This window comes from Tauraco erythrolophus, chromosome 4 (genome assembly GCF_009769465.1).
Source record: "Tauraco erythrolophus isolate bTauEry1 chromosome 4, bTauEry1.pri, whole genome shotgun sequence".
Lineage (NCBI taxonomy): Eukaryota > Metazoa > Chordata > Aves > Musophagiformes > Musophagidae > Tauraco > Tauraco erythrolophus.
Window position 1 is genome coordinate 65,734,582 of NC_141468.1, and position 14,230 is coordinate 65,748,811.

Below are 14,230 nucleotides of genomic sequence, written 5' to 3' on the forward strand. Positions count from 1 at the left end.
AGTGTGCAGAAATGATCCATCATTTACATTATTACAACAATTATGCTAAGCTCATGGTGCCATCACCATTCTCTTCTAGATTAACTTTGAGTTTTCAGAGGTTCTTCTTCTACCACTGTCCCTGAAACTTTTTCTTGAACACACAGAAAAAACATTGGTTGACTGGAAAGCAGGATTTGAAGAATCATAGAATCATAGAATCATAGAATCATAGAATGTTTAGGGCTGGAAGGGACCTTCAAAGGTCATCTAGTCCAACCCCCCTGCAAGGAACAGGGATATCTCCAACTAGATCAGGTTGCTCAGGGCCTTGTCCAACCTGGCCTTGAACGTCTCCAGGGATGGAGCATCCACCACCTCTCTGGGCAACCTGTTCCAGTGTTCTACCACTCTCATAGTAAAAAATTTTTTCCTAATATCCAACCTGAACCTACCTCCCTCTATTTTAAAACCATTACCCCTTGTCCTATCATAACTGGCCCTCCTGAACAGCCTCTCCCCATCTTTCCTGTAGGCCCCCTTGAGGTACTGGAAGACCGCTATAAGGTCACCCCGGAGCCTCCTCTTCTCCAGGCTGAACAGCCCCAACTCTTTCAGCCTGTCCTCATAGGAAAGGTGCTCCAGCCCTCTTATCATCTTCGTGGCCCTCCTCTGGACCCTCTCCAACTGGTCCATGTCCTTCTTATGTTGGGGACTCCAGAACTGGACGCAGTACTCCAAGTGAGGTCTTAAAGTAAAAACAGATAAAAAAGCACTCCCAGTTCAGCTAATTTAATTTCTGAAATAAATTATCTGGACAGGGTGGGGTTCTTTTCATTTCAGCACAGCTCACTGCAATGCCTACTTTGCTTACCATTAGGGCTGCTGTTATTCTGATTTGTATCAACTACTCGGCATGGAAAGAAAAAGAGAGGAAATTCCAGCAGCAGTTGAAGAGTCTTTACACTTAAGCCTAGAAACCTGGCAAGGGACAAGTGCGCAGCATAGTACAGAGAAGAGGTCCAACAAAACCCTACAACAAGTACTCAGTTTCTTTTTGACCAGCACCAATGCTCCTGCCACCTACAGATATTAAAAAGAAAGTAAAAATAAGAAGATCTTAATTTTGAAGACAATTTTTGTTAGCCGTTTGCTGGTAAAACACAAGAAAATATTGCAAGGAGAGAACTCTCTAAAAAGCATACTGAGTTTTGTGAGTATTCATTTCAGTCTCTGCATCCAAACCAACTCCACCTTCGTGTCCCTTCTAACCGATTATCTTCCAGTTTCACCTTAAGAATGAAAGACTCTATAGATGTTGGGGGAGCTTCAGCAGGCTTTGTGCCTGATCCACAGCCCGTATCGTTGTTATCACTTACCTATAGAGCAGGACGAGGAAGACCACCAGCAAAGCCAGGGTGACCGTTGTGCTATTCATTTCTGTGGAAGCAAACACCAGGAGATCTACAGGCTTCATTCTCCTCCACTGCAGCTCCAGCCTTGAGTAGTGTGAGTGTGTGTGCAGGGGAAAGTTTCCTCAAGAGCAGATACAGCCTTCAACAGCTATATGAATGACATCTGCAACAAAACAGGAACCGAGAGAGCAAAAACACATCAAGTCAAGTACAAAGTGCAAACCTTTCCTGTTCTCATCGACTGCACACTCAGAGAGAACTTGAAGGTTCCCTGAATGGTAGGATGTAGCAATTTCCCCCCTCCCGCTGTTGTTGACTGTCATGCCCGTAAATATTTACATACCCACTGCTTGAGACATCAGTGCTGTTGAATAGGTTTTTAGACATCAAGTAAGAGAAAATGAGGAAAGTGTGTAGAAAAAAAGAGAGAGGGAGAGCCTGACCACGGTACAGATCATGGAAGAAGATTATGAAGACCCTTCAGGGGTGCCTTGGCATAAAACCAGTGGCATTCTCTGAAGTAACAAAAATAGAGCCTTTCTGCAACATAAAACTTCATTAGCACTTAATTTCCAGCCTGGTTATACCTTAAAAGAGTAGAATAAAGTAAACTTTAAATTATCACAACTAAAAGGAGAAATTAGGGGAAAACTCTTCTAATGTGACCACTTGAACACATATAGAAAGAAGAACTAATGAGCAGAAAAACTCAATTGTAGTACCAGGGTCCATAAGTCAGCACTTGTCCCTCTGATCGCACTGTTGGCTTCCATAAGTACTACAGCAAATTTTCCTGGCTCAATGCAGTGTCCCCCTTGGAGGTACCATTAACCAGCCTCTCTGGAGATACTAGAAATACAACGCAGGGGTAGCCAAAGTATCAGGGTTAACATCAATACGGCCACATCTACTATCTCTGCATTGTAGCACAGTCAAGCTATCACACGCCCTTGAACAACCTGCATATAAATAGGCAAGCTTTGACTGCAGTTCAGGAAATGGTTTGTCCGTAGTATACGAATTTCTCACCTTTCTTCCCTATTTTCCTGCCTGCAAACCTCAATCCTGCTTCAAGTATCTTATCCAGTCCAATTAGAAAGCAAACCTTGAAGAACTTCTATGAGAGAAGACCACCAACCTGTTACATGCAAAGTTACCAAATGCCATTATAAAAAAAAACCTTCAGGATTACAACAGCAGCAGCAGCTTGCAAGTAAACACTTTTGCCCATGACAAAATTCCCCGAACTGTCCCCATTTGTTCCTTATGAAACTAGAAATACCCATATATGTACTGCAGCCTTCCCACCCATTCCAAACAACCTATTTGAAAGTTAAGGAAATCAAAGCTACCCAAAGAACTAGGTTTGTGAATTTTATGTTAACCTTGAGGAACAGAAATTCTGCAACATCTGATACCCGTAACACACTAGATGAAGAGTGGTTTCCTCTCATACAACCTCAAGATAATAGCTTAGATTTAATGTGCAAGACTTCTCCAATATCACTGTATTACATTTCCTGCTCTTATCAGAGAACTTAATAATATAGGTATCAAAAAAGTAAAATCTCTAACACAATGGAGCTTAATTTTAAGGAGATTTGGCTCTACTCTAACTGAATCACTGCTATTTTGGTTCTCCGTGCTTCACAACTGCATTAATTCTCTTCCAGCCCCAGATCCTTGCAGAATAAGTAAAAGGTGTTAACCAGCTCATCAGCTCCACAGAATAGCACAGTAGTTCACAGAAAACCTTGCTTATTGTATTAACAATGCTACTGCTATTCTGAGTCAATAACAGCTCTGCCGGTTTGCTCCTGCTGCTGCCAAGTTCTCCAAGAACAACTACAACAAGATTCAAGACCAGTGACGCAAAGAATTAATTAGTGGGCACAAGCCAATCCCAATCAGCAACTGATCCTGTGGGACTTCAAGAAAAAAATAAAAATCAAATATCTGTATGTATTAAAGACTCTTCAAAAAACTAAACCAATCACCACAAGCATAGAAGGTAAGAAATAATATTCCAATTTCACTGTGCTTTGATTTACTTGTGTTTTTAATTAAAGGACATAACTTTCTGCACTTAGAGGACTGATGCCTTCCTATTAAAATCAACGGCAAAACTCCCGTCAGCAAACACAGAGTCAAGTACAGACCTCACTTATTTTTTTAAGCAGCACTGGAGCTTTTTCTCAATCACTGGGAGGTAGGTGGGATGAATAGTTCTTAAACACATGCATTATGAAAGAAAATAGGCTCTCACATCAGCATCCAATTTGGAAGAAAACACATAATCAAGCTCCCAACAACAACAACTATCCTCTTCTGTTGTTGATGTTGAGGTTTTCTTTTTATTTTCTTTTTTTAAGCCTCGGCACCTGTTTCTTGCAGAAGGGTTTTAAACTCGGCACCTCCAACCATTAAGAAGAGTGGCACGCAGCATCAACCCTAAAACCCACCTGGAGCTCCCCTCACCTCAGACCCACACGCTCGCAGTTATAATCCCAGAGCTGAGGATCTCAGCTCCATGAAGAGTCACAAAAATCCACATGTTGCTTTGTGGGGCTGGGGGAAAAGGAGTCAGGGATGCAGACAGCAATGAAAACAGGCTATTTATCAGTCCTGCCTCTCTCTTTACAGGTCCTTTACATAGAATCATAGAATTTCTAGGTTGGAAAAGACCTTAGAGATCATCCAGTCCAACCGTCCCTAATCCCCCATTAAACCATGTCCCCAAGCAGTTCATCCACCCTTTTCTTAAACACATCCAGGGATGGGGACTCAACCACCTCACTGGGCAGCCTATTCCAGTGGCTGACAACCCTTTCAGAAAAGAAAAAATGAAGAATGAGAAACATGAGAAACACCATCCTAATTAACTAGTTAATAGCACAGATATTTTTCACCAACCTGCCAAGTTCTTTTTGCAGAGCCATGCTGGTCAGGCTGATTATGATAATGGTATCAAGGAACTACAGAAGCCGATATGAAGTCCTCACTAACCACATGCTGGAGGAAGCCAGAGACAAGCAGAAGCGGAAGAGAGACTTTTCCTGTCAGACCGCTGTGAGTCAGCAGCACTGCTGGCATTTGCCTCCACAAGGCTTCACTCAAGATTGCATCTACCAAGGTTCACAGCTCCCTGACATAGTGCCAACCAAGCTCTTCTCTTCCATAGCAAGTAAAATCCGCAGATCACCACCTTCTTCAACACAAAGTCCAACAACAATAAAAAAACGTGTTCAACACAACAGCCTTGGAGCTCACCAGCAAATGGCAGACCCACAGGACAGAAGTGGTTCAATCCTGAACGGCCACAGCTTCAGCTTACGCAGGCGTTCGCAGCAGTAAATATTGAAAAAGGGAAGAGCATTATAGTACTCAAAGCGTGAGAAGTTGAAGAGTGACTCCACTGAAAAAGAAAAAAAACCCAGCACCCAGACAATCCAGGTTTTCCGGGAAGCCTTTGTGCGTTAAAGCCTTGTCTGCTATGACTCCAGGAATATTTCCTGTAAACGCTCTTCCAAAACAATGCATTTCAAATCCAAAACGAATACAAGTGGGGCAGCGAGCCTCAGCAATGCTTGGCATTCACAAGTATCATTCAGACACGAAATCCAGAGTTTATTAAAAAGCAGGATTATAGACCTTCTCAGTAGACCTAAATCATGTTAAGGATTTGGACCTGTCTTCAAAGCATATCAGATGGAAAATGTAGTCTCATGTACTTCAGAAGCTAATGACTAACCACGAACTCCTGCTAATGACTAAATCCAACTCCTCTCATGCCTTTCTACCTCGTATGTTTTAGGTCTATCATAATCTAACTAAGGCTGAGCCACACCAACTTTATGATAGATGAAGGAAGTCTAGAAAGGTGTTAAGTTTTAATTTTATGGAAGTTCTTCTCTATAGAAATTTGTAGCATAGTCTTCAGATCAAGGGAATTCTGTCATATAGACAGCTTAGCCACAAAATACTACAAGTGAAATACCACAGAACAGCTTAAAAAAACCCATGAGATTAGTCAGAGACTAATTTATGCATAAGTTTAACAAAGCCCATGTACAAAACTGTGAATGCATATACGATATTAATTTATCTTAAAGACAAAAACCTTTCCTAAGCCAAAATGAACTCTTAACACCTTCAAGGTAGACCAATCAAAAAGATCAAAGGGACATTTCACAGAGATATTTTTTATATTTAAAACAACCTTAATACTTAAAGTACTGGGAATATTAATGTATCAGAATAGAGGGATTTACAGCAATCGTTTATGACTTCGTTATTACTATTCCTGTTCAAGGATTGACCAGGCAGACTAACCAAGTGATTTTGTACTCCTGCGTGATAAACTATGACAAACTACTCAACAGACAGACCACTGAGGCATTGGAGTCCACTTATGAGGATCCTGCTTTGCATTCAAAATGAAGGGAAGAACCAAAAGGACACCATGGACTCCTGGAAGCTTCCTGAATCGCCTCGAATAAAATCACTCCAATGAATTGGATCTCAAAAGTCAAACATGGTAACTGTGAAACCACACTGAGGAAGACGCTTTCATAACACTTTCTACTGAGAAACAGAAAGAACATTTTTATACTTAAATTGTCTCCCCAAGGAAGAACCTGGTTATATTAACCTAAATGCTTCTCAGAAAACAGGCAACCAGCTTAAAATTCTAGGAAAGCTAAAATATTATGCAAATTTGTACTTCACTAACCAATTTAACCTTAGCTGACTAAAAGTTATGGCACTTCAAACTCTGTCAATATCACAGGGGCTAAAAAACTCATTATGCTAACTAAATGTAGTGCCACTGTACTAAGTCCCCTCTAAAGCAGCAAGCTGTGAGATATCCTAGTTATTTCAAAGAACTCCACTTAGAAATAGCACAGATTTTGTGGTCAAAAGGAATGACAGTTTCTTCCTCTTGCTGTGAGAGCTCGGAATGAGTTTCTAAAATAAAGTTACCTTTGCTAATAGTGACGACAAGATCTTGTAGTCCCAATGAAATTCCAGAGAAAGCAGAAATAAATGTAACATCTGCTGCCCATGGCCAGGCATTTCTAAGCAAATTGACTTTATTAAATAATTGGTAACTTGTTTATATTTCTATAGCTTGCTTTAGAAACATTGATTGATTCAAGCAATCCTATAATTTCATTGTCCTATAAACTTGACTGGAGATAAGTAAGGATTTATGTTCATGGATCAATAGCTCCACATTGACAGCAAAAGCCAAAGAACCCTGCCTAGACCAGTCTCATAGTTGCAGAGAGCTGTATAAATGTTTGCCTTTGTAACAATACCATGGTAAGAACCAGTAAGTTATAATTTCTTCTGTGGAGTTCAGTTTTTAAATGCCATGAAAAATATCTAACCTTCTTTGTTTGACTGAAAAGCTACTCTAGATAGCAAACTCAAGGCTTGAATTCTCCAAAGTGTGTTTCAGTGCTGGACTACAGGTCAAAAGAACGGTGCAAAATTTAACAGAAGCACATCATTTTATAACTTAATTAACAAAACTGTGCTTATCAACTTTCCGTTCATCCATTAGCTCGTAGGATTGACACAAAAACATGCGAAGCCATGTCCTTTTCTGCACTTTGCAAACAGAAAGATGTAGAATGCCAGCTTTCCTCAATTAACAGAAATATTTTGAGAGCTTAACATGCTACCTCTAGCTACTACATTCCCCACCTTACCTCTCCAGTTTGCAGTTCAATAATTTTATTGTGGAATCCTTTCAATATGATACAAAGATACATTTGGGACCTGATGAGATCCATCCGCGGGTCCTGAAGGAACTGGCGGATGAAGTTGACAAGCCACTGGCCATTGTATTTGAGAAGTCGTGGCGGTCTGGCGAGGTCCCCGATGACTGGAAGAGAGGGAACATAACCCCCATTTTTAAAAAGGGGAACAAGGAGGACCCGGGCAACTACAGGCCGGTCAGCCTCACCTCTGTGCCTGGCAAGGTCATGGAGCAGATTCTCCTGGGAACCATGCTAAGGCACATGGAGAGCAAGGAGGTGGTGGGTGACAGCCAACATGGCTTCACCAAAGGCAGATCGTGCCTGACCAACTTGGTGGCCTTTTATGATGGGGTGACAGCATCGGTGAACAAGGGTCGACCAATGGATATCATCTACCTGGACTTGTGCAAAGCTTTTGACACTGTCCCGCACAACATTCTTCTCTCTAAACTAGAGAGGCATGGGTTTGATGGATGGACCACTCGGTGGATAAGGAATTGGCTCAATGGCCGCACTCAGAGAGTAGCGGTCAACGGCTCGATGTCCAAGTGGAGACCGGTCACGAGTGGCGTCCCTCAGGGGTCCGTGTTGGGCCCGGCCCTCTTCAACATCTTTGTCGGTAATGTGGACAGTGGCATGGAGTGCACCCTCAGCAAGTTCGCCGATGATACCAAGCTGTGTGGTGCCGTCGACATGCTGGAAGGGAGGGATGCCATCCAGAGGGACCTCGACAGGCTGGAGAGGTGGGCCCGTGTCAACCTCATGAAGTTCAACCAGGCCAAATGCAAGGTCCTACATCTGGGTCGCGGCAATCCCAGGCACAAATACAGACTGGGTGGTGAATGGATCAAGAGCAGCCCTAAGGAGAAGGACTTGGGAGTACTGGTGGACGAGAAGCTCAATATGAGCCGGCAAAGTGCTCTTGCGGTCCAGAAGTCCAACCGCATCCTGGGCTGCATCAAGAGGAGCGTGGCCAGCAGGTCGAGAGAGGTGATTCTTCCCCTCTACTCTGCCCTCGTGAGACCTCACCTAGAGTACTGCATCCAGTTCTGGAGCCCCCAACATAAGAAGGACATGGACCATTTGGAGAGGGTCCAGAGGAGGGCCACGAAGATGATAAGAGGGCTGGAGCACCTTTCCAATGAGGACAGGCTGAAAGAGTTGGGGCTGTTCAGCGTGGAGAAGAGGAGGCTCCGGGGTGACCTTATAGCGGTCTTTCAGTACCTCAAGGGGGCCTACAGGAAAGATGGGGAGAGACTGTTCAGGAGGGCCTTCGGGTTGCCCTAACAGGAGAAGGGGAGTCAAAGAACAAATAGAAAGGAAAAACGGGAGAACAGCAACCAAGAATAGGCAGATCTGACCATTCTGTCGTGGGAGGACAGCCACAGCCATCCACTTCACATTCTGCTTGTGAAAAGGACAAGCCGAAAGCTAGATGAATGTGCTGCTCAGCACCTCTTTCAAAAGCACCACATTGATGATATGTACCATCAGCAGACAGCACATGAGCCCTGGAGACAGGCTCCCAGGGCCAGGAGGGAAGACAGGATAAGAGCTGAGGGCAACCCCCACATAGACCAGCCCTCACCAAGAGGTGCAGGCCCACTGTGCTGAACATCAGAGGCAGGTAACAAGATCCATTGGCACAGCAAAGGGTAACCCACGATCACCCAGGGAGTCAAGTCAGTCACTGAAGCCCCAGACCCAACCTTTAATGGAGTTCCTGGACCCAAGGGCAGAGGGTGTGACAGAGGGGTCTCAGGTGAGGCCAATCAGGACAATTAAGAACTATTGGTGCCCTCAGGGACCTGACAGGTTCAGCACTAACACCTGGAACAGGTGAAAAGATAACGATAGACACAAGGTAGCAGGGTATTTGGAAGAGTAACTTCACTAATCCAATGCATTTATCAATAGTCTGTCAAAACTCAAAATGATAAAAGGGGGAAGGCATCAAAAGTCACAAAAACCTTGAACCTCAGCTGAGATAAAGAAGCATTCTTCACCTGAGGCCCACCACTGTTTTTTTCAAATAGCATGTGTTTCCAGAAGAAGCCCCACAGAAGTGAACAGAGAATGTTCCTATGCATTATGGCCCTCAGGCTGACCAAAAATGGTAGAATCGTGTCCCATCTGGGAACTGTGGGCAGTATCAGCTCCACCTCTATGCTTTATCTCTACCTGTCTAAAACCAGAGGGATTGGATGAAATTATCCCTCTGAGATTAATAAGAAAGCAAAAAGAAAGCAAAAGAACGTGCAATAGATTAGACAATACAAATGTGCCAAAACCAGGACGGGCACTACAACTCAGGCCCTACCACCATCTAGTCTCAGGACAGAAGAGGCAGTAAACTGGCCCAAAGGAAAAAAAAAGTTCAAACTCAAGCACATCTAACTAATGCTATTGCCACAGTAATGATTTTCATACTTCAAGAAGCTCAGGAGCTACTAGTCTACATCTACAAAAGGCAACACGATTGCAGAAGTTCAACCTGGCAGTTCAAAGTAGTCATTGAGGATCAATATTCCAGTTCTTCAGCAATTCTTTAGCAGCCTCTCTTATAGGCTGCAAAAACATCCCTTCACTGGACAAGTTCTCCTGCAGAACACCAGGTGCAGGGTTTGGTAACACTGCTCGGACTCCTGTAGACAGGCAGGAGGAGGTTGGTGCCTTGTTGACTCTCTTGCCTTTATAAACGTTCCCCATAGCAAATATTTCAAAATGCCAGTAACTGCAGTGCTGGGTATTTTCAGACAGCAGTAAGAACAGAAACCGTGTGGTTCACCGGAGCACACAGCTGTGGCAGGAAGACATTTAACACCTTCACACTATGGGGCAAATGCAAGGGCAATACAAGATACATCGAAAAGCCTTGTCTTCACTCATGCCCCTCTCCAGAGGATATTCACTACCTAAATTAATGCATCACATGACAAATAATTCCTGGTAGAGGGTGCCAAATATTCCCAAAGGCCTTCTTACCCATGTGAAAGGGAGCACAGACAACTAACATGCAAATTGCAGCCCCTTACATGCTGCAGAAGAGCACATGTAACATATGGATGGCTTTAATCTAGTTCAGCCTTTTGTGCTCCCCCGTTCATCACTTTTTTTGCTGCAGTCCTTTCCGCTGACCCCTCGTACACTAATCCACCAAATCAGAAATCCCTTCAGCTCTCTCATTCTCAGCAGATATGTTGCAACACGGACATGCGTAACTGATGAGGGGGCAAAAAAAAGAAAAAGTGAAAAAGCAAACTTACACAATCACAACACCAGCATTTCCAAATCTCAAATTCTTACTGCCAGTTTTGACTTAGTTCAGGTTTTTGCTAAAGCATTAGTTCTTTATTTCTGCAATTGTGGCAAATACAGGTTTTACTGGGAGCAAAGACAGTCAAGCCCTCAAAGCAAAGAGAAAAATGTTTCAAAGCTGAGAAACTCAAAGGATCGGGGCTAAAATACTAATTAAACTATTTTAATTGCTCAGTTTAAAAAAAAAGGCATGTTTTTCCTGCAGTCTCATGAATCTGAGAGTAAGTTTGTGATTTCTGAATGCTTCAGGTTAGCAATACTTTCAAAGGGACATGAATCCAGTAAGCTGACCTGTTAGCCATGGGAAGAGAGGTTAAGTGGAAGAGTAAATAACGTGACATGTGAGTTGAAACAGCAAGAAGAACTTAAGTCTCAACAAGATTTCAACTCAGCTGATGCTCATGTTAACTTGCTGTCTCAGACTGAAGTGCAGACAAGATCTGAGCCAAGGTTCACAGTGAGCCCTGCCTCCTACCTCCTTCCCACCTTCTGCTGCCTCTACTAAGTGGCAGAGAAGCACAACCTTAGACTGTGGCTGGGATAGTGCAAAAAGGAAGCAGGTATCCTTCTCAGTTTCACTGAATAAAAAATAAAAATCCACGGAACAAAACTTTCAGCCATAATACTTTATCTTTTCACTGGCTGCGGATCAGAGCTGAGGTTTGTGAAAAACCATGGCCCTGTGACAATCTGAGAGGATTGCTTTGTACTCTCCACAGAGCCTAACAAAGTCTTCAAGTTCCAAGAGTCTCGGGGCTTTTCTTACGCAATTCTTAGAAGTTTCTTTCTGCTCTGAACATGCTGCTGCTTTCTTTACCTCCAGCCAATTAAGTCCAACAAGCTCAAGTGAGCAATTGCAATGATAAATCATCTCTAGTGTGAGCATGGCCAGCAGCCCTGGCAACTGTCCACTTTCAACTTCAGCTCTTCTTCCTCGCCATCCATTTTAAAGTATTCATTTTAACTCAGAACACACCACTACCTGCAGACACATCCCCCTCGTCCAACTCTAACGGTTACACTCAGGCAGCAAACGAACCATCATGATGGCATCTCTGGCCCAGCACAGAGTCCTACAGCCATCAACAAAAAAAATTAAACCAGGTTCATTGGAACAGATGCAGCTTAGAGAGCCAGATCTGTCAGACAGGTACCCCCATGTATGAGGTTCTTTCTCCTTAAGACCCCTGCTCTGTCTGTGGCAGTGCAGGCTAACTAGAGAAGCCAACAACTAGCTAGACACATAGCAAAGGAGCTCGGACTACTTCGTCCACCCCGGGGACAGTGGGATGTTATGACGAACAGTAATCCCTTTACCTTATACTCATAAGCAAAGTGACACATGAACACAAGATGCCAGATAGAGTAAGCTGACTAGAAATGGAGAAGAGCCTGGGGTTTCAGATGGCACCTGTATTTATGCAAAACTAGAAGCCGAGGGCAGAAACAGCAGAAACACCGCACCGGACAAAAACCTCACCATACATTCAACAAAACATTGTTTCTTCCAGTCACCTTTACCTTGGCTTCCCTTGGCCAAGTCTATAGAGCTGTGAGGCACCAAACAAGGGAAGCGGGTGCCGAGAGGGGCCTTTGCAGGTGGACATGAGAATTTTAATAGTGCAGCAAGGGATGGTGTTCTTCCAAGTCTGGTGCAGGGGGGTGCACTGTATCCCTGTGTGATGCTCTCAGCTCTCCAGATGGAGAATAACAACTCCAAGGTTAAAATATTGGGTTTTCTCTTAGTATATGTAACTCCAGCTAACCTTATTGGAGCGTTGTGGGTACACTGAAAAGATTACACTCCTTAATGTGCAGTTACAGCTGTATTGTAAATGCAACATTACACGTTTTCTATTACAGTTCAAGACCGCTATGCTCTTCAAGACTGTTACAAACCTCAGAAAACGGGAGTTTATAATGGAAATACTGAAACACTCAACTCTAAAAGCCCTGGCAGAGAGGAAATACAGCCATAAATTCAGCTTCTGTTTTCCAGCATATACATTAACAAGGTATGAATAATATGTATTTCTGCACTTAGAACAGACAGATGTACACATTGCTCAAGGTAACCTTTGCTGTAAAAGTGGAGGATGGAAAGATCTCAAAGTGGAAAGAGCAACCTTTTGTCTTGTCTTTTACAGAGTTACTGCAATTGCAATAATGACATAAAAACAGCAATTGAAATTTAGTAGCCTGTGCACTGGGGCTAGATTCTGAACGCACTTTTTTAAAAGAGTGGGTTAAGTTTCTATGGTCAGCAAGAAAAAGACATGGCCCCTCCAAATCCCTTCAGACTCCTTTTTAAAAAACAAAGAATTGGCTATCTGGATACTGTTCTAATGACATTGCAAATCAACTTGCCATCCATTGCAAAAATGGATATTCTCTAGGTATTCTCTATATATTCTCTTCTATATATAATCTGGTCCCTAGCTTCTTAACACTACCAAGGAGCAAAATTTGAACTAGCAATTACTGGACTTGCTAAAATAAAAATACCCCGATCTGTTTGGTAAGGGAAAGATGAGCAGGCAATTGTTCTGTCATTGAGGTTGTGGCTTTTGGGGATTTCTTCAGACATTAATAGCAACGGCAGAGGTGGGTCAATATAATCCCATTAGTCACATCACACTGTTTGACTTCTGATATGCATGAGGAAAGGAAAACAAAGCCAACACAATTGCTTTTGGGGAGGTACACTGATGTCGGGTAAACAGGAAAATCCATACCTGTTTTAGACATTGCAGCCCAACTGGCAGACGGGAAAAGGTGGAGAAGGGAGGTCCATCCATTTTGCTGGCACAGCCTCCACCTCCAGAAGGGAGCGGGGAGAGGCATCCACCACTGCTGCTGCCTACACGGGGCTCGGTGCAATAGGAGGTCCCACCATCACCATCTTCCTCCTTGGGCACCCGCTCTTTCAGTGGCAGCCCTGGACATGCCACTGCTCTGGAGACAGAGCTGCCAGTCCTGCAGTGGCTCTCATCGCCTGGGTTAAGCTGGCACATGTGATGCCAGGGTACAGGAAGATACCCAGAATTCAGCAAGGCTGCATGCACATCCGGTCCCCCATTTTTTTACATTAATGCTGCTCGCTTTTGAGAAAGTTTCTTGAATATGTAGGAAATGTTTTCAGATTCAGTGCCATTGCCCCCATAAATTATTTTCTATTATTACCTACATATTAGCAGCGTCTCTAATACTGCATACAGGAGGGACATCAGATACGGCAGAAGTCTATGAGGTGTATGAAAAACTTCACGTGAAAAGTAGCCTAAGAGCCTGCCCCATTACAGCAGCTGTTTTTTTTTAAGGTGATGGATTAGTTCACAGAAAGTTTAGTGCTTCTTACCCACACATCTAACATTAGCTATAGCATCCTCATTTTAGATGTATATCCCCTCCTTGTGGGTAACTGTTCAAGGGCACTATGTTTAACATTTCTGCATGCTTAATTCGTGAAGGACACCCCCTTGTTGGCTTTCTGCTCTCTGCTTTCCCATATGACACCAGCCCTGGTGCCAACAGTGCACAACCCCAACACGCCCAAGAGCCGTACCTCCATGTTGACCTAGAGGGAGCGAGTCTCCGAGCAGGAAGGGAATTGCCTCATTGTCCAGACCTGTTCAGCATTTGGCACCATCTGCAGAGATTAACAGCAAAGCTACTTTATTACTATTAAAAGGGCAACACAATTCCCAGTAGAACTGAGAACTGCCTTTTGCATCTTCTCTTGGGTGAGAC

At 43.5% G+C, this 14,230-nt stretch overlaps 1 protein-coding gene across 2 annotated transcripts in view; it reads right to left on the reverse strand.

Annotated features, from left to right (window-relative positions):
- The window catches only part of TBXAS1 (thromboxane A synthase 1), a 242,686-nt gene extending 238,339 nt beyond the window's left edge, over nt 1-4,347 (reverse strand). For both annotated transcript variants that reach the window (XM_086611173.1, XM_086611171.1), the window contains exons 1-2: nt 4,308-4,347; nt 1,359-1,557 (exon numbers count right to left, since the gene is read on the reverse strand). In XM_086611173.1, the coding sequence (XP_086467299.1) occupies nt 1,359-1,456 (98 nt within the window). In that variant the 5' untranslated portion in view covers nt 1,457-1,557; nt 4,308-4,347. The remainder of the gene's footprint in view (nt 1-1,358; nt 1,558-4,307) is intronic.
- Nucleotides 4,348-14,230: the final 9,883 nt, after the last annotated feature.